Source organism: Pimephales promelas, chromosome 7 (genome assembly GCF_988280905.1).
Source record: "Pimephales promelas chromosome 7, fPimPro1.hap1.1, whole genome shotgun sequence".
NCBI lineage: Eukaryota > Metazoa > Chordata > Actinopteri > Cypriniformes > Leuciscidae > Pimephales > Pimephales promelas.
In genome coordinates, this window is record NC_142775.1 from 19909238 (window position 1) to 19934752 (window position 25515).

General features: G+C 38.4%; 1 protein-coding gene across 17 annotated transcripts in view; it reads right to left on the minus strand.

Annotated features, from left to right (window-relative positions):
- LOC148978330 (uncharacterized) overlaps window positions 1-25515 on the minus strand; it is a 143220-nt gene that overhangs the window by 50228 nt on the left and 67477 nt on the right. For 15 of the 17 annotated variants that reach the window (XR_016169278.1, XR_016169276.1, XR_016169277.1 and 12 more), the window contains one exon: window positions 23766-23895. The exons of the other annotated variants lie outside the window; for them this stretch is intronic. Coding sequence is in view for 11 of the 15 variants with exons in the window: in XM_089133197.1 (XP_088989323.1) it covers window positions 23766-23787 (22 nt within the window). In the remaining 4 variants the exon portion in view is untranslated. The remainder of the gene's footprint in view (window positions 1-23765; window positions 23896-25515) is intronic. 17 annotated transcript variants of the gene reach the window in all.

Genomic DNA, 25515 nt, shown 5'->3' on the forward strand with positions numbered 1-25515 from the left:
CAAAAATGGATGGGGAAAAGGGATAAATACAATAAATGATTTGTAAATATGTCAGATCTATTCAGTAGATGTTCTATATTGAGATTTTATTAGATTGTCCAAATTTTCTATAGTGGTGCTTTCCTTCCATGTTGCAAGGATGTGGCTGATTGCTCTGCTAAACCAATAACATTCATGTATACAATGGCATCTGTGAGCTGTTATAATATAGCCACTCACAGACCTCCTGGTAGGCACTTCAAAGATGTGCCACTTAAATCTATTAACATACAGAAACAAAATCAGACACCACAAAGAACGCCCCACCACCCACCCCAACAAAACACACGCCCAAACACACGGTAAAACTCCATATCCCCTGATATGTCTGAACCGCACATCAAAGAAAACATCCAAAGCATTCTGAAAAACAAGCACTGAATAAAACAGCGAATCATATAGGGTCTGCTATCCTTTGTCCTTGGCATAATACCAGCCTTAAATCATCTTCTGTCCATTTCAACATCACTACAAGCATCATACATCAGAAAGAAGAAAAACACTCATCATCTGAGAGATTAACGACACAATTAGATCTGGAATTTTGTAATGATTAAGGCAACAAACCGTTTAGTCAATGTTATGGCTGATCCACTTGAGACCGAATCAGAAGCTAAAGAGGGATGGAGATGAGAGGCATAGAAAATCTAATTGTTTTCAAGATGGGAATTATGATTCATCCTAACGATTTCAGTAGGACTCTATAAAATCCATTTTATTTTTCCTAAAATCTGCAAATTATGTTGTAATGGTTTAATTAAATTTAAATTGTAAAGGATTTCTAAACAATTGAATTCAAAGATCTTTGACAACTTAACATTTAAAAAAAAAAAAAACATTGTCCGTTTAAACTTTTCTGGATTCTGTTTTTATGATTTAAAGCTGCAGTCCATAGCTTTTTTGGGGGTAAAAAATGATCCAAAATACATATTTGAGAAAATAAAAAAAACAGCCAGTGTTCAAATCTGCTTGCTCGATTCAAGCTTGTAAAAAAAATTTAAATTCCAGGGGTACTGGTGGATTTCCACGGGAGATTCGAGCATGTCTTTGCGTCATTACGTCACATCTGTACACATAAAGGAAGGGTCTCGGCTAGTAGGCTATATTGCATGAGAGGATGCTGGAGGTGGAGATTTATAACCTTTTCTCACAGCACTTGATTAAACTTATCAAATTGATGGCGGATCCAGAAAGGTTCAAACGACAATCGTCCACTGTAAAATGCAAAAGTCTTCATTCGGACAGCGTGGCTACGGAAAAAACGAGACTGCAATCGGACCTTGCGAAAACAAGGATACATATTGGAAGGACATTACATGTAGTCACGCAATACTGAAGTGTTAACATTAACAATTTGAGAACAAAGTATAATTTGCACGGTTTTGCATGATATGATAACTTAAGTGATTGTTTGATTTAATCACAATGTTGTTGCTTTTTATTGCAATGTCAGAACCAGCACAAAAACGGATGATCTGAGATGTCATCGCTCTGCTGTAGAATTTCAATGGCATCAACATCTATTCCATGTGATAATATTAGATCTAGAGTATGATTAGTTTACATGTGGTTTCAGATGCATTGTTTAAAAAAAAAAAAAAAAAAAAAAACTCACAACAAAGGTTTAACTATTAATGCACACTAACTGCATTAGTCCTACTCAATAATTAAAATTAGCGGCGGCTGGACCCAATGGCAGTCAATTTTATCAGCAAAATTGAAGAAACGCCAGTTTATTCCAGTACAGTTCAATCTTTCATGCATAAAGTTGGTCCTAGCATCAGTACGATGCTCTACTTAACAGGTCAAATGATGGCTAACACTTCAGTAAACATAACATAACAGGCTATCTCTTTAATTTGATGCTTTCTGCACACAAGCACAGAGGGCGACTGGAGATTCAAAAAAGAAGCAAGGAAAAGGAAGGAGAGAAAGGTACATGTCCCATCATCTATTTTTATGCTTCTTTTAATTTACATTTCCCTGCCCAGCTGATAAAAGCGGACAGGGAACACAAGGACACTGACACCTGGATATCTGGCGGGCGGCAGAGGTCAGCTTTTAACCTGTCAAAAGCGCAGTACTTATTAGAATAAATCTCCAGACTCACCAAAGGGCAGCACTGGCCCCTGGTTCTGGCTGACCCAGGGTGGGGCAAAGAGGGGCAGAGGGCTTGTGCTCTGATGTGCAGATATGAACTGAATGTCCATAATGAAAAGCATGTTCAATGAGATGACGGTGGAAAAAATAAGGGAGAGGACTGGAAATATGTAAGGGTTGAGGGACAGCACAAACATAGAGCCAAGATAACATGAATCATAACTTCTTGTAGACACCTTTCTGTGGTTTCTGTAGCTTAAAAAAAAAACTTTCAAAAAGATAAATAAATAATAAAAAAGATGGGAAAATGTCAGTGGGATACAAAATTAAAATTGACATTGACCAGTTGAGGTCAGTGCACCATTTAGGGAAGTAAACACACCCAAACCCTATACAATTTTCATATGGATACTGGAAAATATCCTGAAGACTCATCCAACTTTGGAACGTTTTAGGTTTATATTGTGTTTTATATGCACAGTATATATATATATATATATATATATATATATATATATATATATATATATATATATATATATATATATATTGCGTAATTTCCAATCCACTTCTAAATTTTGTCAAATTATGCAAAAATATTTAATTTTGTTCTAAATACAGTCTCAACCATTCCATTCCAAAAACATTTAAAATGTAATTTCCAAAAAAGAACAGAAAAAAAATAAAAAAATAAAAAATAAAAAATCAGAATTATTCTCAAATGCATGTATGTCCATCCTTGGTCAAATTATGACCCTGCTTCTGGCTATTGGTTACACACTGTTAATGAAGTCCCGGAATTGGAGATATTCATTTGAAGTTAATGAAGTTATATTTGGGTTAAATTTTGGGTTCAAGTTTTTGGCTCCTTTCTCAGTTTAACACACACACATCCAAAGTAAAATTGCAGAGAATGGAACGAATGTTTGCCAAATGTAGATCATTTGAATCCTGAAAACACTGATGACCTCTGACCTCACCAAAGAGGATGAAAGCAAGGGATCGTCATAAACGACAGAGTGGAAAAATCAGCCAGCCCACAAAGACAAACACCACACAGGAAGAGCTGGAGGCAATCGCTCGGCACTGAATCAACACAGCGCCCTCCCGAGAGAAACCGCGTCACCGCCACACCTGAGGAACGCTCTCTGAATCGCCTATAACACAGCCACAGGGAAATGACGCCTGTGCCAGGCTGCATGTCTGAGCTGACCCTAGAACAGATCCAAAGCTTTAATTGTGCAGCTTCTGCTATGGGTGTGGGGAAGAATGAGGTCAGATCCGATGGATTAGACTAGCATAAATAGGGAATAGTTCAACAAAATGGTGGCATAGGTTGAACAATGCAGCCATCATCAATCACTCTGAGAAGTTTCCTGCAGGAAGCACACTCACTCTGCTTCCCTAAACGCTGGTGTGGCCATGGGGTCTGGTCAACCAGGTGACCCCCAGTGGCTCTTTGCTATGACATCAGAGGCCCCTGATGCTTTGCTGGCAGGCACTGAGAGGAAGCCCCTGGAGTGGCACTTGCCACAAGGCCCTGGAGTGCAGCCCATCCTACTCAACAGGAAGCAGAAGCATATGAAGAGTTCAGATGCAAAAGCCTCTAAATGCCATTTGAAATTTTCTTCTTTAATGATGATTTTTATCAAACTTGTATATTTAAGTTCAGTGATTTCACTTAAATGGCAATGATAATTACCTATTAATTGTTATTTAAGTGAAATTACTGAACTTAAATATACAAGTTTGATAAAAAATCATCATTAAAGAAGAACATTTCAAATGGCATTTAGAGGCTTTTGCATCTGAACTCTTCATATAGTAACGGCACTTTGCACATAACTGCATGAAGATAAAACTCTAAACTCCAACACCCAACGCAGAGACTGTGAATCGTGCCTTGAGACCTGCATGTTTAGATCCAGCGACACTGAGAAGATTTCCACATCATGAGAGTCTGGCCGTTGATTTAGTAGGAAGTCTCCAGCTTTAATGAGCGAGTTTTTCGATCATTTTGAAGCCAAGCCATGGACCCAAAAATATAATGATCTTCTTCCTAACGTATAAAGGCAGCGATACGTTTTAATGTTTTAGAAAGAAGTACTCTCATACTACTTATTTATTTATTTGATCAAACATAAAAACAGCAATATTGTGAAATATTATTGCAATTAAAACTATTTACTATTGAATATATTCAAAAATATATAATTTATTCCTTTGATGTCAAAGCTGAATTTTCAGCACTTTTCTGTCACATGATCCTTCAGAAATCATTCTAATATGCTGATTTGGTGCCCACTATTTTATTATTATTATTATTATTATCAAGGCTGACAGCAGTTGGGCTGGTTTATATTTTTGTGGAAAAAGTATGTTGGGTTTTTTTTCAGGATTCTGAAATGCATTTATTTAGATTATAAATCTTTTGAAACAATAGTAATGTCACTTCTGATCAATGTGATGCAACAAAATATAGTTTTATTAAAAATAAATAAAAAATAAACACTTACTGACCCTAAACTTTTTAATAGTAGAGCTTAACAATAAACGGGGGGGGGGGGGGGGGGGGGGGGCCAATCACCATCGGAATACTTTGATAAATAAACCCAAAGAGATGCAAAACTATTACTGTCATTTTAACAAAATAATTACCCAAGGATCCCAGTTTGAAGATCCCTGCCCACAGTTTTTTCTTCCCCATGTAGAGGTACCCTGAAATGATTTAGTAATGGTTAACACCTTCGATTTTGTGGCCTCTAATTAATTAACCATTTTCAAACAACTTGAAGAGCTGTCACTTTTAGACAACAGCACAATTACATCAGTTTAAGTTATAGAAAGAGGACACGAACACTTAAAGTGAAGATGCTGCAGGAAAGACAGAAAGTTGCTGCTTCCTTCCCCTCAATGAATGAGCCATGAGCTACACCGACTGATCCTGAAAGCAAAGCACTAAAACTGCAATGTAAGCTTCTTCTGATAAAAAATGACTACTTGCGCAGTAACGGACCAAAAAACAAAAGCAAATATTTTGGCAAATCCATCCTAAGTCGATCAAACACACGTGGCTTTGTCACTGAAGTTGACACCACTGGAGAAGATCAGAAAAAAAACTCTTTTGATCTCCTGACCTGCTTCTTCTTCAGAGGAACACAGCATGACCTGAGCTCACCCCTGCTTTGGACAGAGAGAAGATCCCCTGTCTGGTGTCTGCAGCTTTCAGGGCTGTTCGTCATTAGTTGCTTAAAGACGACCCTCAGCTTCCTAAAAAAAGAAGACTACTTCAGAACTTTCTTGTTCAGCCATCTCTGACACATCTATCTTCTCAAGGCCACAGGTTCACAACGGCTAATTCAATTTCATCCTGCTGCCCTGGCCGCCAGGCTGCAGAGACGTGCATCTACAAGATACAGCCTTGCAGCCACCGCTGGAGATCCGGGAGGATTTTGGAAGCCCTCGGGCGGCCTCGAATGTAATAGACACAGTTAACGAGATTGTAGAGGGGGCAGAGGAGGATGAGGCGCAGGTACAGCATGCCATAGGCTTCCTTCGCACAGGTGTGGTGAATGTACAGGCTAGACCACCCACGTGGAGAATGAAGACTCTCACTCGGCAAACTTTTATCAGGAGGAGGCTGAAGTGTGTGCGACTCTCTCAAGGAGATTTGGAAGACTTAGAGGGGAAAGTAGCGGGGGCAACATCTGTGTGGTGCACCATCGGCTTCGGTTCACTTATCGGAGCGCTTGCTCCTTACACCAGATGTGACTCGGAGGTGGGCGTGTGTGGTGGCGAACGGCGGCGCAGCAGCGGGCAGCCCCCCTCTTCTCCTCTCAATACCTGACAGCTGCTGACCCGGAGGAGCAGAGGAAGAAGAGGAAATTAAAGTCAGACGGAGAAGAAAAGGAAAGAAATCACACTTTCTAAAATGCATTTCAGTTCCTGGAGGGCCACTGATAAGATGTGTCATTCCACAGGTCTAAGTGTGGCCCGATCGCTGGAGCGCAGTAAGTTGGTTACTGCCAACTCATTTACATCTGGATCTGGAACCTCAAAATGAGGTCACGTTGGTTATTATAATAAATTCATAAACTTAATAAATAATGAGCACCGATTAGCTGACTTTGGGTTAGTTCATTTAAAGCGTCGCTGATCGTTGCAAAAGAAAATATAAGGGATGAGTACATGATTCATCTATTTTTAGCAAAATTCTCTCTATTTTTATCCACAAACGCCACTCCTCCCACGAACAATCACACAATTAGACAAACAATCTGATGTGACGATGAAGAGACAAGATAGAAGGAGAAAAGAGAGAAGAAAGTCTTGCTGTGCTGAAACACACCCCTTCAGATGCTAGTGTATAGACCCTCAGCAGGAAACACTGCTGACTCCTGGAGAGAAGTGTGGGTGAACAATGCCCAGCGCAGAGAGGGAGTGTGTCACTGAAACCACGGGAATCAAAGGGACACTTATAGTTACCCAACGCGTCCACAATAACAAACACTTCCTGCCCTGTTTGCACAAACATGCTGAGAGCTTCCCATGTAAATGTAGCAATCGATATGAATGTGTGGAGGTGCACAACTCAATCTACATTCAATCTGTAGGCCTCTGTCTCAATCATTATACACAGAGAGACACAAAACAAAGCAGCACTCTGGAAAAGGTAAAAGAGACCCAGTATGCGCCGGAATTAAACCATGCACGCACCTCATCAATACGAGTTGTATTTACAGCATACAACTGTGGCAGTACAACACGATATAATCCAACATTCAATAAAATGTCAAATTTTTGAAAATAACTAAAGTGCAATATATTAGGCAATTTATGGTTGAAAAAAATGACTAAAATGGGCCAAAAATTGCTTTTAACATGGCTCATTCAGAATTTAGTTACAATTGTAATGATTCAGCAGACAAGGGGATCTGTATGCAGCTTTTAACAGAATAGTCAGAAGGACAGAGATCAACACCAGCAAATGAGAAAAGACAGAGACAAACCAGATAAAAAGCAATGGTCGAGGCAGGCAGAGAAACAGTGATAAGTGCTCAATGACAGCCAGGGAAGTCAAGAAGGGTGTGGGAGTGGATTTTATTTGTGTGTAAATGAAGCTCAGGTGTGTGTGTGTAATCAGTGCAGTGCAGGTGTATGGTGTTTGGTGTAATCCAGGTTTTGGTTTTGGTGTAGTCCAGGGAGGTGCATGATGGAAAATGTGGTCCAAGTTAACCCAGGCAGTGCATGGCTAATCATGACAGAGCGATTTCCAGACACTCAAAAGCAAAACAAAAACAAGAGTTCAGGAGAGTGTTGAAGCGGAGGTGGTATTGGGGGAGGGATGGAGGGTCAGGTTCATGCGGGGGAACGGGACCAGGGCATGCAATGGTCCCATCGTGGAGCATGGGCAGACCTGGGTCGTGGACCGTGGGCGGAGCAGGTTGTGCAGGTGGCCAGGGCGGAGCAGGCTGTGCAGGCGGCCAGGGCGGAGCAAATAGTTTGGGTGGCCACAGTCGTGAAGACCATGGCAGCTCAGGAACAGGAACAGACAAAGACACAGTCTCGGGAACAGGAACGGACACCAGCTCAGGACGAGACACCGGATCGGCCATCTTGTCCGGAGGCACCAGATCGGCAGAGGTGACGAGAACAGTCTCTGGTGCAGGTTCTGGGCTGGATGGGACCAGCGGTGAAGGCTCTGGATTGGACAGGACCAGCAGTGAAGGCTCTGGACTGGACGGGACCTGCGGTGGATGCTCTGCTGAGACGTGAAGAGTGGCTCTGGAAGACGGGGCCCTAGAGCAGGGTTGTGCTAGGGTAGACATCAGTCCTGGACGCCCATATACCGATGCCATGGCTAGCTTGATGGCTGAAGTGACTGAGGGGGTACTGCGGGTTCACGGAGCTCCTTTTCCTCCACGCCTACAGTAAACGGAGAACTGCTCAACAGCAGGGCAAGGTCTATGTAGTGCTCTAAAGCTCAGTGAGTATCATGCAAGGGCATGAATGAACTGAGCAGTTCAGATAGTCCTCCACGAAAAGCAATCATAAGGCACTCTGTGCTCATTGAGGTGAGATGTGCCAGTTCAATAAACTTTTCGACATACATCTCAATCGACAGATTCCCCTGACGGAGACGTAGGATTTGTATACCTTTCTATCTAGGTGTGGCAAAGTCTTCTGTAATGATTCAGCAGACACAAGGGGATCCATATGCAGCTTTTATTAAAGTAGTCAGAAGGACAGGGATCAACACCAGCAAACAGGGCAATGGAGAAGACCAGATAAACCAAAAAGCAATGGTCAGGGCAGGTGGCGAAAAGCAAGGTCCAGTAACAATCTAAGGGTACACAGTCCAAGAATACTTAGAATGACAGCCAGGAAAGTCAAGACTTCTCAGAGAAGTGGTGTGTGGAAGTGGCTTTTATGTGTGTGTAAACAAAGTGCAGGACTGTGTGTAATCAGTCCAGGGAGGTGTATGATGGCAAATGTGGTCCAAGTTAACCTAGGAAGTGCATGGCTAAATGTGACAACTATGCGTTTTATAAATGTCTCTAAACAATCATGATGGAAGACATACTGTACAGCCATATATATATATAAAACATGCAACTGAAAGGTAGCTAAGTAAGTGCACAAAACATGCAGGTACTATACAATGTGGCAAGTAATTCACATTCGACCTTGACTCCACAGAGAGAGAGAGATAGGCTCTGTTATCCATTTTTAATAAATATTTAAAGCCAAACCCACAGTTTAAGTGCATCTCATCTGAGTTTCAGGACAACCTGACTAAATATCAAAAGGTAAGATCAAATGTCCCCAAAGTTGTCACAACTCTTATACACTCAATTGAGTCCAAGTGGAGCCACCTTCAAACACACAAAAAATGGATTCTGGATCGGAAATACAGGTGTATGTCGGGAATGTAATTGGGTAACAGAAGCTGCAAGTATTAGGCCTATAGTTAGATCAATTATAACCACTGCCAATAATTTCTCAATTCTGCTGGTGACAGCCATGTCATCTGCTAAGTTATTTCTACTAAAGCCAACTTCACCACATCTAGTCAACAGACAACACGTCCTTGATACCTGCAGGTGCAAGCCAAAAGGCAAACCATGTTATAAATTATCTAGAGATCATTCCATCTACTGTGTGTGAAGCTAAACACTGTTCTGAAGTCAGCTGAGAGACAAACATCATGAAAGCAGAGAGGTTTGAGCCTCCAGCTCTGTCCTTACCACCTTCTGTGAGCAGACGCCTGATGAAAGACTGGCGACTTCACTCAAGCAATTGATCACATCAACAGAACTACATCAAATGAGGTATGAAGTAAGCCTAATGCCCAGCCTGAACTAGATACTCGGTCATTACAAAACGAAGGGACCACCCTGTAGAAAAAAAAAAAAAAATAAATAAATAAATACGGAAAAGAGGTCAGGTGGGCATACAAACGGCCACGAATCATACTGCTTAAAATCGTACAATGATGATGGCAATACGAATGAATGTGTGTCATTAACTCAACTCAGTTCAAAAGGATACTATGAAGTCCACTGATTTGTGCCTACTGCTTAGACTGATTTACTATTGACAACAAAAAAAAAAAAAAACCTTTTTAACCTTCCATTGGCCAATTACAAGATATTCAGTCCATCACATGAGACAATCATCACAGTGAGGTTAAACTTTCAGCTTGTCTTTGATGTGAAAGAACACTAACAAGCTCATGAATTGCCAAAACAGCAGTACTTACTCGGAGAAAATAAGACTACTACTTTGAAAAAACAAAATTATATTATATCAACTAAATTCATAAAATCAATAAACAAATTATTTTAATTTATTTTTACATTATGAATAATGCCTAAAGCAATCAAGTGTATAGAGTTCTCTTTGTTTATTTAATTTCTTATGTTAAGATGCTTTTGTTCATTTCCACAGACAGTCAGAGGCACCCCGCTAATACTCAAATATAGCATGTAAAAAGCCATAACAGGCACATCAAACCTGTCTAGAACTAGCTGGAATATTGCCAAAATGTCTAACCGCCCGCCCCCAAAAAACAATGCTTTCTGAGCAACAAATGACATTTTATTTGAAAACCATAAAACAAAAGCCCCCTTAACTTCAAAATGTCCAGTATCGAAACAGTTTAACATGTAAAAGGTGCAATTTAAGGCTAATAAATAATGATCTCACTGTAGGAAAACAAAACTTTCACAGACAAAACCCTTACAGGGTTGTGTTTTTCTCTCAAATCTGTCCAAAGATCATTCCCTTCAATAAACCCAACCAAAACAGAAATTTATAAAGTAATAGTTTCAAAATGACCTCTGTCAAAGTTCAAAGGTCTCCATCTGTGTATGAATTACAGTGACACAAAAGAGTGATGACCCTAGAACGGCTTCCCTGTGACTACCTGCTGCTTGAAAAACACTGGCCAGACATTAAACCCAAGCGTACTGAAAGGATCAAATGGGGCCAGCAAATACTCCTGATCTCAGACAAAATGGAAGACCGGGGCGAAGGAGACCCTCCTCCAGGATGCTTCAGACCAGATGCAAGAAGAGAAATAGTCAGGCCAAAGAAAGGAGAAAGAAACAAAAGGCACAAATGGTGATTTGAATGAAATACAGTGAAGTACCTAACTCTGTTAGACTGATAGTTGATAATAACATTTCATTTAACATTTAACATGCTCTAATAAGAAAAACTGGCCCATGTGCAGACTATTTGTCTGTACAAGTAACATCTCATAGAAGACCATGCAAACTCTTAAAATGATCATTCACCCACAAAAATAAAATAGTAATTACAAATTCAGTTTTACTTATTCCAAACCTGTATGACTGACTGACTTCTGTAGATATTTTGAGAAATGTTAAAAATGTTTGGTTACCAACATTCTACACAATACCTTCTTTTATGTTCCATATAAGAAAAAAACAAACAAAAAACATACAGGGTTGTAACAACTTGAGGATGAGTAAATAATTTTTTTTTTTATGGGTTAAATATCTCTTTAAGCTACAACTGTACACTCCTATACACTCATTACAAATGACTAATACGAATGCACACTCACTGTGGCATCAGGACACGCTTACATTAACTCTATATTACACTTTATATTACACTCTGCTACAACATACACACACAAACACGCACAACAGCTGATCATCTGTGGTAAAGAGCTGACGGGGCCGTGAAATGTCCAGAATAGATCCTTCCTCCTTTCATTCATCCATTACCACATGGACGAGTGCAGAAGGACAAAGAGCTATGGACAAAGATGAGCTGAGAATCTCATGATTCAGATGTATGATATAGGAGTGCAGAATGAAGTAGAACGGCCACAGGGGCTGCTCTTGGAACAGCACATGCTCCTAATCTTAACTGAGATATTCTTAACTGTAAATATAGTATTACACAGTGATATGGCAATGGTTACATAAACTTTAAAACCTGAAAGCTTACAATAATCAAAATACTAACCATAACCATTAGATCTAACATCCGGAAGAAGAACTGAAGAGTTCAGATGCAAAAGCCTCTAAATGCCATTTGAAATTTTCTTCTTTAATGATGATTTTTATCAAACTTGTATATTTAAGTTCAGTAATTTCACTTAAATAACAATTAATAGGTAATTACCATTGCCATTTAAGTGAAATTACTGAACTTAAATATACAAGCTTGATAAAAATGATCATTCAAGAAGAAAATTTCAAATGGCACTTAGAGGCTTTTGCATCTGAACTCTTCAACTACAAAGCAATAGTTTTATGTTTACTTAAATCTCATTAGATGATAAGAAGCTTTCTGACCCAATTCTTTAAATGCATCGGCCACATTTACAATTAACATTGCACACGCTAACACCAAGATGTTCTGCAATCTCACAAAAAAGCAATGCACAGACATTGAAAGTCACAATGACACCAAAGCAGCAACAAACCTTTTCTTTTGTGAAAAGAAGACAACTTATCCATCGGTTGTCGATTGGATGGACTATGGAGGCTGATCTGAATGCAAGGTAATTGTAAAAAAAAGGGAGTGTTTTTAAGAAGACTAAACAAATGGAGAAGTCTGGCAAAAATCACCAAAAAGAAGTCTTCCGTCATTTCACTGGAAGGTTTTGGTATTTTGATTAAAAATGATGAACTAAAAATGTTTTCGAAAAAAATGCAACTTAATGCATGGATTAGATAAATTTCCACTTCATGCCGGACTTTAAAATTATATAATATAAAACAATAAATTATATTATAAATATTATAAATCAATACTGCTTTGTTAAAAAAAAGGTTGTATGCTTGTAAATTATCCATTAAAACATTATAATGTACATTATTGAAGATGGATATCACTTTGGACATATCAATACAGTTTAAATTGTAAAAAAATCTCTTTTCAGAAAAGATTTTTGAAAATTCTTGGTAAGATAATCCTATATAAAGGAGGCCAGAGGGTGATACATTAATTTAAATAAGTTAACATAATTAAAAAGTAATTTAAGAGATAATACTCTTACTGGGTTAGTTATTTACAAATGAACAAAAATTCAGCTTTACATATAGACTCACTGTTTAGATACACACATATTTATTCCTGTAACAAACATGCACAAACACACCACACCCATGTGCCTTAACCAAATAGAAGAAATAAGTCATTTTCGTCATATGTTTGTGTAAATGTAACTCTTTGGGCTTTCAATAAAGCAATATGTGATATATAAGCATTATCTTTCTCTAAAAAGAGATGAGCACAAAAGCAGATCTTCACTGACCCAACAACTTCATCAAGCAAGAATTTGTAATTTAGAAGTCTGTTACCGGTGTTGTGTTCCTGTGTAAATCTCAGAGCTGGAGGAGACACCTGGCTCGATGCTTTCCTCTCCCCCTGACACTGCAGCTATCTCACTGTAAGCATCATTAATGCAAGCCTGTGTCCCACCTGCTGGAGGTGTGAGATTGACCTCTCCCCTTGGCCAGCAGTACTGCTGACACAGGCACCTGCCATAGCGCCCTGCCCCACGCTGCAGATCCCTGCGCTGGGACGAACTTACTCCAACCTGCCCTGGCCAGCCGGAAGTCAGATCCCACAGTACTTCATTATCTTAGCAGTTAAAGGACAACGTCTCCACTCATCGGCTGTTTACTGAAAGCTGTTACACGGAAATGAGTCATTCCAGATCAACTGAAATGGATCCCAATGGTTAGGGTTGAATGCTGAATCCGATCAGCAAATTATTTAAAAGCATGTAGAGACAGCATAATAATAATCATATTCGAAAATGAACAGATAAGGAAAATGTCACCATAATCACATAACCGTGGGGGCAACTGATAGCAATTGGCAAGAATGATAAAAGCACTTGTGAAAATATAATTTGGTAAGATGTGGATTCTTTTCTCTGTAGATTTTTACTTTGTACTCTGTACTTTCATGTCAGGCAAAGTGGTGCTCAATTCTCCTGTTTTCTAGCTTTTAAAAACCGAACAGCAAGAGGTATAATTTTCATTCATGCTAATGAATGCAAGTCTTTACAAATTCCAATTTGTTTTTAATCGACTAAATCAAATTCAATTTGTTAGTTAGAACCGGTTCCAACCATTTCGTCCTAATTTCCACCAGCCCTTCACACCGGGAATTTGGACCACTAACCGACAGTGGTAAAATTGTTTTGTGCCAAAGCAGTTTCTGAATCTCCACATATGGTGCCAGGTATCTCATCTATTTGACTCAAATCTATCAGTACTAAGAATTCCTTTGCAGCTCATTTTCATTCAGTTATGCTTCAGTTTTATTCTAACGTGACAAAAAAAAAAATCAATTTGATTCGAGCTGGCTTCAATCATACCATGTTTAGAGGCCTCACCATGTCTAAATGTCATTGCATGCCTTGTTTAAAACAGAGCTATGTTACTTTTTGGTTTAGAGAATCCCTTGAGGGTTTTTTTTTTTTCCACACCTCATCCAAGTTTATATGTTCAGTGAAATTCTTCTTCTTGTACATGTTATAGTATGTTCAAACACTATAAGATCTGTTCTATAAATTCAAAATGAGCAGCTCAGCCACATTATCTCTTGGTCAATTCAAAAACAATGTTTCAGAATAAGCAATGTACACTACAGCAAGGAACCGACACTGGACATACTTCATATGTACAACGCTTCTCAGTGAGGAGTAAGTAGTAGGTTTAAAGATCAAGTAAACATCTCAACTTGAAATGATTAAAGGCAGGACAATTATGAAAACGCCAAGAAAATTCAGATGGGTGTCATTACAGATCACTTCAGAAAACAATATTGTCAAATGAAAAATGTATAAGCTTAAATTGTCATTGTGGTTTCTTAACTATAAAACTTAAGATACACACTATAAATGTTTTTTTTTTTTAAACAAAGTGAGTAGCAGCTCACTAGAAATGGTTTGACAAACATTTTCTTCCCTGTGTTCACACATTTCCTATTGAAAAAGGAAGTTGGGGCAGGACATATCACAGGACTTGTTTGGTCAATTTTCTTATATAAGAAAAACTGTGAATCTAAAATATATCTATATATTTAATAGATATTTAATATATCTTTTTTTACAATTATCTGTATTTATATAAAAAAGTTTTTATTTATATTAAGTTTTATTATATTTTTTTTTGTGTGTGTGTGTGTGTGTATATATGAAGAGTTCAGATGCAAAAGCCTCTAAATGCCATTTGAAATTTTCTTCTTTAATGATGATTTTTGTCAAACTTGTATATTCAAGTTCAGTAATTTCACTTAAATAACAATTAATAGGTAATTACCATTGCCATTTAAGTGAAATCACTGAACTTAAATATACAAGCTTGACATAAATCATCATTAAAGAAGAAAATTTCAAATGGCACTTAGAGGCTTTTGCATCTGAACTCTTCATATATATATATATATATATATATATATATATATATACATGTATGTATGTATGTGTGTGTGTGTGTGTGTGTGTGTGTAACTGAATTTAAATAATGCTGTTAAATTCATAAATTGGGAAAACTTACCATTGGCTGTGTAATACATGATATTGTCGGCGGAGCAATGTCATCAGCAGCAGAGTCTCACATCTCTCGCTGCTGACTTCTGAGCAACATTGATGCACTGTGTACTATCCAGCTTCTGGTCGTGTTTATCCCAGTTTTGTCTGTGCCAGACCCAGTAAAGTGCAATCTTGATTGACCATCCACCTGCACTCAGTGTGATTTCATCCACACATAAACATACTCGATCACATAATTTTGCCTATATATATATATATATATATATATATATATATATATATATATATATATATATATATATATATATATATACACACCAGCCCGTTCTCATCCTTTAACGTCAAATGGAACGCTATATGCAAAAACGGCGCTATACTACGCACATGGCACCCTTTATCGTTAATATAACACGCGAACCCAAGACGTTATAAATCCTTTAGCGTGAATATGACACGCACACCCTACCCCACACCTAAACTTAGCCCTCACAGCACGTGTTATATTAACGATAACGGGTGCCATGTGCGTAGTATAGCGCCGTTTTGTCATATAGCGTTCTATATGACGTTAAAGGATGAGAATGCGTTGATACACACACAGTACAGTGCAGAATTCTTAGGCACACTAGTATTTTCTAGCCTGACTTCGTCATACTCATATTCTTGTCGGAATATGAGTCTGAAACTTCTCAATAGTGCTTTGATTATGAGGCGTATCTTAACCGAACCAGGAAAAAAAAAAAACTCTGCACTCAATTGGATAGTCGGTAAACCTACAACCAATCAGAGCAACGCAGTAAGTCAAATACTTTGCATACAGTTGTCAACTACAGAACTTACTTATTTTTGAAGTTAAATAACGTGTGTTGCTTCTTTTACTTGGTCATCCATGACATGAGTGCGAAAAAAGGAGAAACCACAACGACCACAGGCTTTTCATTACATCCCATCTTCTTAGCGACCGTCAGAGCCACCTGATAAGTTACACTTTTGCCGAATCATGTAGGAAGGACGGCAAAAATATCTTTACGATCGACAAATGCCTTGATTGCAGTTCTCTGTTTGTATATTAAAATTAGTGCGCTGTCGATTTGTTTATATCTTGTCTATATCTCAATTCTCCAGCTGCAATTATCTTTGAGGGAAACCAGTTAATTAAGTTTTTTTGTGTACTGTATACAGACTAAACCGTCTCTTTCTCAGTAAGACAAAACATACTCCTTCTGTCCAACTAAATGTCTTCCATGTTTTCCTGAAGCCTATGTCTCTGTCTCTTCTTGCAAAATGGGCACAAGCACAACCATTACAGTCAAAACTGTGCTCCTGGTAGAGAGTGTAAACGGCAAAAGAAAAGTAAAGGATTCACTTTTGACCTGCAAAGACTGGCCTCACCCCCATGGAGGAATTGTTAGCTCTGGGCTGTCCATCAAACATACATTTCTTTGAGACTCGCCCAAGTGTAAAAGCAACACTGCAATCACACCCAAAAAAAAAAAAAAAAAAAAGAAAAAAAGACAGCGCTAATCCACTTGATACTTCAGTCATCAGTTTGTATACAGTATACATCCATTGCACACAAACAAAAAATGCACCTAACCCATGTTAACAATAGAATTGGGCTCCACATTTTCTTTAACAAAATATAAAATAGCCTGGTTTCTTGTATATTCCACAAGGCCAGAAAAAGACTGCAGACAGCATGAACGGCTCACAGTGATGCTCAGAGGCAGGATGCTGGAGGAAATTGTCCCTTTGATTGGGCCTTTGATACTGTATTAAAGAAGGCAGACTTGGCACACCACAAACCCTAGATCTAGTCTCATTAGCAGTCCATGGACTTGCACCTCAGACTTTCTGCTTCCTGTACACTATAACAAAGAGAAAGACAGAAGCAAAGGAGTTCAGATAAATAACCACACAGCAGCACTAACAATCCAAATGCTTAAGACGCATCTGTGAGATATAGATGACTGGCTGAAAATGTAAAAGCCATCTGTAAGTATGGCCTTTGTCAGACGTTGTTACCAATAAGGAAGCTCACAGTTAGAATAAAAAACCCTTGCACAGGATTTTGTGATCATGCATAAATATTATGAGGCATGTGCACATTAGAGTAAAACCAGTCTCATCACTGATCATGAAAAACACCATACAAAGGCACAGTGGGTGACTGTCTTTTTTGGGATTTCAGGAAGTGCATAAATAAGGGTGCTATAAATGAATCCAATCCAAAAGCACTCTACAACAATGTGTTTATGTTTTCCTTTTTCCCCTAAATATGAATTAGCATGCCATAAAAAGCAAAGAAAAACACCACAGATGCACAGGCTTTCATCTTACACATTAAAGGACACGGGGGCGCAATAAAAAGCCTACTTCCTGTTGGGGCACTGAGAAGGTTATGAGGGTCTCTACTCACATCTTTAGCCCACGCCTTGTAATGCGTTGGACGTGTTTAGATCAGTGTTCTTTTGAGTTAGTGCTTTCAGAATATTGTCTGACTGAGCACATGGACCTTGGTTATTATCTACCTGACACTGTAAACTTCCATGGATTGGAATGTCTGGAACACGATGAAACAGAAATAGCGACAGAATTTTTCTTCCATTTTGTGACGTACATCCAAGAGAAACAAATGATCATAGGCAATAAAAACGTACTTTCTTTTCTGAAACTTGATTGAGAAATACAATGGCCCTCATTTATCAAAAGTGCATACACCAAATTTCCAGCGTACACCTTGTGTACACTCAAAACCACGGTGAGTTTGAGATTTATCAATAAGGACGTGGGCGTACGGCACGCTCGAATCCTACACCCGCTCAGGAGGTGGTGTACGCACGTTTTGAGTTAGTGGGGAAATGCGCAGAAAAATTCCTAACACCACAAAACGCACTGACAAACTAAAAGATATGATATATTAAGACCCACTGTAAAACAAACAAAAAAACAACAACATAGTAATTATAAACTTCAGTGTTTATTTTTGTGTAACGTGGACTTCAATGTTTAATTTGTGTGACTTTACCAAAGCATTTGATTTGTAAGCATATGTATTCCTTCAGTTGCGAGCCCGCTTTACCCTGACGTTTCAGGATTATCCCCGGCAGGTGTGCACGGACTGGGATCGGTAGCCTAATGAAAGGCTTTCAATGACCAAAAAATAATTCAGACTGACAAAATAATAAAAAATACGTTCTTCTTCTTTTAAATGATAATAATAATACAAATAATAATAACGACGTCATTCTTCTAAATAACAATAAGCATCATTAATACAAATCATAATAAGAAGAATACTATTACAAATTGTCATGCAATTATTAATGTGAATGAATGGTAGTTCACATCACATCATCATCATCACTATTATACATGTGAAGTGATTCGAAATTGAATGCTAATTTCAAAAGACGTGCTGTAAAATTATGCATTGTGATAGGACATTTCGGCTCCACGTCGGAGAAGTTTCTCTTCTTTGCCGTCTTCCATGTGTCCATGGCGTAAAATGAGGGCGTGGGGGAAACGGAGACTTGAATATTTAGGGGTGTGTTATTCTAATGACGATCGTTTTCGGCCGCGGGATTTATCAAGGGCAGGCATTGTGTACACCTGGATTTCAAAGGTACGCACATCTTCATAAATCAGGCGGTGAGAGGAGTGTAAGCATAATCTTACGCCAACATATACACCCGTTTCTACGCAAGATTGATAAATGAGGGCAAATGAATCTACATATTGCAATGAATGGGAGTGAGGCTTTCCATTTTAAGGATCAAGAAGGACCATAATCAAAAATATCAGACAACTATATTCCATGTCTTCTGAAGCCATACAAAACTTTCTGTGAGAAACATACCATAATGTGAGACTATTCACAGAAAAGTGACATCCACAGGTGCACTCCTTCATGGAAGTTGATGTGAAAAGTTGATATATTCAAGAACAAATCATTCTTTAGATGGATCTTTTCAATGAATGAGTTTGCAAAACAAGTCTTAACGATTCAGACTCATACATCTCTCCACTTCAACCCATTGGCTCAATAAATGTTTAACTTATAAGCTTATAACAGCAGTGGCTGAGTGGTTCATGTAGATTGGTGGTTCATTCCCTGGTTCCACCTGACCAAGGGTCGAGGTGTCCATGAGCAAGAAGACACCTAGTCTCGCGTAGCCAGACCTTCAGACTGACGGCTGAAGGTCTGGAATTCATAGCAGCTTTCTTTGGTCAAGGCCCGCCCATAAGGCCGTTAAACCGACATGTCAAACAACCAATTACAGTTCGTTTCGTTCAGCGTCATGTTTCGGGGCGTGGAAATGTCCCCACAACAACAGACCGGTGTGCAACAAGTCAGTCAGCAGTCACCGGAGGCGCTAACAACGCTCCGTGTTATTAAATTCACCCACGAACTCGCTCATGTCCATCTTATGTCCGCTTTGTCACACGAATGTAAGTTACGTCCCCGCCCCAGTGCGCTCACGCCTACTAAATAAATAAACGCCTCACCTCCGGCGCCGCGCACTCGCTACATTCCCTTTAGCCTTTAGCACATCTAGTGGATGCATAACGCAAACCCAGTCAAACGTTTGACTCTGCAGTATCTTATGTGCCTTATAATCCAGTGTGCGCGACCTATATATGAATACTGAATCGGCCAGCTGCGATGTCAGCGTCTGTTTCATGTTTGTCCACAAACGCAGCTGATATACCCTTCGCAATTAAGTACTTCACTTGATCTTCCATAATAGATTGGAGGGGACATACAACTACGTTTAGCTGATCTTGAGAAATGCTCATTGTCACTCACATAGGCCACTCATATAAACACAACAGTTTTTATTCCGCAATCACACATCTGCGCTTTGTTTCCCGGCGGACCGAAAATAAACGCGACACTGACGCCCCCCGGAAATCCGATAAAATTCAACCAATCAGATGACGACTTCGACATTCCTGAAGTGTTTCCAGTTAAGTGTACCATATGCATCAGACGTTTAGCCAACGTTCCGTGGGCGTGACGTCTGAGGCTGAGACTAGAAGACACCTAACCCCAGCTGCTCCCGACGAGCTGGATGGCGTCTTGCATGGCTGACACTGCCGTCTGTGTATGAATGAGTGAGTGAATGGGTGAATGTAAAGCAAAATGTAAAGCGCTTTGGTGGCAATTGTGTCTGTGAAAGCGCTATATAAATGCAGTCCATTTACCATTATAACACATTATATAAATACACACACTCCTACAAAACACTATGCCCCAACCAGCCGCCATCCACCTGACAAGTGACAGCACAATCTGATTAAATGCCAGAGGAGGAGGAGCCAGCCTGGCCTCCATGACAGGCCAAAAGTGATCACCATGGAGATACATAATTACAGCTGTCAATGCGTCCACCGTCCTGCTGGCATCACCTTGATTGTTCACAGCAATAATGATAGACAAAGCTTCGCATGCTCTCGTCCACCTCAAAACACAATATAAGCATCCAGCTAACATGCGACACTCGCATGAGCACACAACAGTGGCATTTTAATTAGATTTTTTTTCTTTCTCTTTTCACAACACCTATACCCTCCCCTCTTTCACGTGGACAGGCCACAAGCGCAAGTGTTATTACATGAAGCTCCCGCTGTAGCATTAATTGAAGAAAGATATGGTGGGACAGAGGCAGTAGGGGGTAGAGCGCGTCCATTATCACTTGTGCCTTCAACAGGTCTCACGTTTGAAAACTGCAAATTGCAAAAACTTGCAAGGGCAAAATGTTTGACATTACTTGATCTGCAACCATATGGTGAAAACCTCCCTAAGAAGAAGAGAAGAAAATAAATGAATAAAAATAGGAGGGGGAGGAAGGGTGGGAGAAGATGAGGGACAAACAAATCCAGGAAATAATTATTTAAATGGTGTAATTAAGCTTTTTTTTTTTTTTACTTCAGAGGGGGGGATGTCAAGTGCTATCTTCTTTTGGCCTCTCCTTTGTGGATGTCCTTGCTTCCTATGCTATATGTGACAGTGACAATAAACATACTAAAGACGTTAAAACTACCTCCTGTGGGACGCTTAGGGGCGAGACAAGTTCACGCTGGGTGTACACACTTCTCTTTTTTTCTTGCTGAAGGTTGATTTGAGTTTGTTTCTTTAATTAAGTTGGACTCACATACATATTGGGGAATTAGTTCATCCATTTAATTATTTTTCTGTGCAATTAACAAAGCTCTGTCACCTTATGGTTGCTCTCTTTGGAAGTGAATGTGACCTCAGGTGACAGAACGGATCAAGACGCCTTTGCCTGTGCCCTTTAAAAACACCAACATTTGCAGAAAACAAAAGTGTCTTTACTTAAGTTTCAATGTCAATACTAAATATACCTCAACAATAATTTAAGTATACTGTATCTCAACATTTTATTTCTCAGCCGTATTCAGCCTCTCCTTGATGTTTTTTTTAAAAATGATGCACATCAGAGGTCATGAAAACATTGTTTCTTAAAAAAATATTTTTCCTGGCAATTCTCTGAATCATCTGCTAAGAAAAAAAGAACAAACAATTTCATAGAGGTCTTTGTGGATGCTTTAAACTTGGCTGTAAAGGGGACAGCGTATGGAACATTTTAGAGAAGGATGTTATTGCAGCTGCACTCATGCTTGATGCTGAAATGTCTGCTATTAATTACATATTTACTTAGAGCTGCTCAAAGGCTTAAAAGACAAGATAAGAAAGGAGTAGGAAGGGACACCGACCATTTCAGGCCTTGTTATCGCAAAACTGATTTTTTTGTGTGTGTGTTTATGAAGAAGGGTGTTTGTATTGTTGTGTTAAAGGAAAAACAAGATAGTTTTCCTTCCTCTAATATAATTTAGGGTCTACAGTTGAAATGTTTACACATACATTTTTGTATGTTTGGTTGTATACTGAAATGTAAAAAAATGGGCATATTGACAGCATCTAAAATGTGTTAGGGTTGGCTATGAATTGTTGATTTTGTATTGTAACATTTACAATAACATAATTTTTTGAGCCTCTATCTGTGCTACATTCTAAAACTAACCACTTTTTAATATAAATGCACAGTCACAACCATATTAGTTGCAAAACACTATTATATTGAAATTTTTATGTTAAGAGACTAAATGTTCATTCATTTTAACATCTTAAAGTTTATAATTGTGTAATCCTTCAAAACGTGTTTACTACAACACCATAAATAGAACAGAATGAAACCATTATAAATATGGATATTTATCGTTTCTCATTTTAATGAATCGTTATCGATTCTTCATTGCCCAAAAAAATATATAGTCTGTTGTTTTCAGTTGATGTGCGAACAAAACTTATTTATAGCACGCCTGTAATCCAATGATTCAAAATAAGCTTTGTTACTTTTGATATGAAACAAAGCCTCAGCTTTAAAATTCTGTCAATAATAGCAGCTGTTGGTTCAAGCAAAGCATGCAGTACACATGACATGAACCGATCATCTCTTCCTCTTTACTACTAGTTACAGCATGAAATAAACATGAATGAACATCAGAAGGTATGTTGAAAGATACATGAAATAAAGTAATCGCTCAATTGGTATTTCAACTACAGAAAACATAATATAACTCAATAGTTAGCAACAAAAAAACAATTTAGAAAGGAGAATTTTGATAAATACCCGAATTATATAACATACATTTCTACTTGTTCTTTAAAACTGGTATTTAATGTTTTAACAGGCCTAAATCCACGACAGCCACCATTTAAATGATTATATTTCAATGCGCAATTTAAATGTTGGTATAAATCACCCTCCAACGGTTGCACAATGGAGGGATAGAATACAGGATGTTTATAACATGGAGTATACAACGGCATTATTACAACTGAAAGTAGAGGTTTTCTTAAATAAATGGTCTTCAATTGTCCAACATTTTCATTTGATATGACTATTATGTAGACTATATTTTTCTTGGTTTTATTTAATTTTTTTTTTCTCCCAATGGTCATATGTATTGTAAAGGAAGGAAAGGGAAAAAAAAAAAAAATCTGTACTATTTACCAAAATGTATATGTGGTACTGCAGAGATAAGGATCTTTCCCCTCACTTATATTCTTGTTAGGATGGAAGATATCTATGGTCTGATGCTCTATTTGTAGACTTGTCCATGACACTTTACTGTATCATCATTATTGTATCATCAAATGTTTACTCGTAACATACTGTATGACTGCACTTGATAATAGGAAATAAAAGAAAAGTTCAAAAAAAAAAATAAATGTTGGTATAAAAATCAGTTATTAATTTTAACCTTTCATATTAGTACAGGTTTGCCTGTGAATACGTTAAATAAATGTCATAGCATTTAAATCATTTATTTAACATTTAGTAATAACCACTAATTAAAACAATACATTTGTATATGCAAATTTACAAATATGTATGTGTGCTATACAAACACCTATGATTACACATTTCATAGTTCCACAGGAGGGTCAAATTGACCAGATTAGCTCAAGACTTATGACTTGTATAATCAGATGAGTTCAGGTAGGGCCGTATGAAGTCACACAAAGGAAATTTGCACATACCAATAGATAACAGTCTGCGCATGTTGCAAAGGGAGGTGGCAATGCCATGAACTAGCAGGTAGAACCCTGTGGCCCCTTCAGGCAGGCCTCCTGACACTCAGGGAACTGGGCTGGCACATTTGCAGAGATCCTGAGAGGAAGCAGAAAATGGAGGAAACATTAACTGTTGAATAAAACACAGGAAGCAGGGTTAACTGCCACTCCTTAGAGCTAAAACCATTGGCGGTGTCTATGTATTATTTTTTTTTTTGTCCAATTATCCTTGGTTAACAGGATTAATTACCACTAACGCTTTTCTTTTCATTTCCTCCCAGTCAGCGACTAATAAATCTACAAACTAGCTCTCACAAACTGAAAAGGCCATCATAATTAGCATAACAAGTCACAAAATCATTAATTGCTTACAGAGACAATCAACATCTTATGGCTAACAGGATGCTGTATGGACGATTTTTCGGGTGGGGGGACTGTTTAATTGAATAAAAATGCAGTGGTGGTCCTAACAGCTAAACCACATAAGGAGGCGGGGCAAGGGGACTGACTGACACAGAGACTTCTGTCGTCAGCCACACCCACTTCAGACAAGAGGCTGCATTAGCAGCAGATGGAGTGTGTATGAGAGAGTGAAAGAAAAGCAGTGTGTGTGTGTGTGTGTGTGTGTGTGTGTGTGTGTGTGTGTGTGTGTGAACATTCGTTCCTCTGCCAAATTATTTCTCATTTTACTCAAATACAAATGCTAGATTGCAGTTTTGTCATCTGTTCTTTCATTTCCAATGAAGCCGAAATGTAATTGCGACATAACAAAAGTCCTCTTAAAAAAATTAAATGTGATGTTCTTATAAATATTACAGTCTTTGTGATAAGTGTTTTTGGGTCATTCATCCAGTGTCTTCTGCTACTTTGTTCAGATTATGTGTAGTCCCTGAAATTCCACCAATGTATGTCACTACAGGTACAGCATTAGTTTGTATAAATGAATATGCACTATACGTACTGGGGCAAATTCCAGTTTGGCTTGCATTGAGGTCAGAAATGAGTCCTACACTCTAAAAAATGCTGGGTTGATTTAACCCAATTTTGGGTAAAATATGGACAAACCCAGCCATTGGGTAAAAAAATGTCATTTAAAAATGTAACCCAATGGCTGGGTTTGTCCATATTTTACCCAAAATTGGGTTAAAATAACCCAGCATTTTTTAGAATGTATTAATCATATTGCTTTGAATAAAAAAGCTGTACAAATATCATTTCTAAATGCAATTGTCTAACATCATACCACCCTCCCAAACAGGCCAGCATGAGGACTTAATATGGATGACTGGTTCTCAATTCTGATGCTACTGAATTTTGTTACTACTTCAAAGTGATCATTGGTCTCTTTGAGGCTTCTTCCATAAGTCTCTTTGTTTCAGACGAAGGTTTAGAGACAACCTTTTCTAGACAGTGCCTGGGTGGTTTTATTCACTTGCTCTTAAATCAACAATTCCCACTGGGACTTTCAAACACAACACAGTTTTGGTTTTGTAGTCTTTTATGCATCTGGTTTGGGGTTTCTCCATAATTTTCAAAATGCAAGTTTGAAGGACAATGAAAATGAAGCTTAAAATCTCAACTTTCGATACTTTCCAAAAAAAATGATGCCGCACAAGTAGACACAAAAGTGTTCCTGTTTTTGCTTGATCTCCATCTACAAACCCAAAAGTTCCTGTAACCTAATAATAACGAATATTCTGAACGGCATGTTTATTAG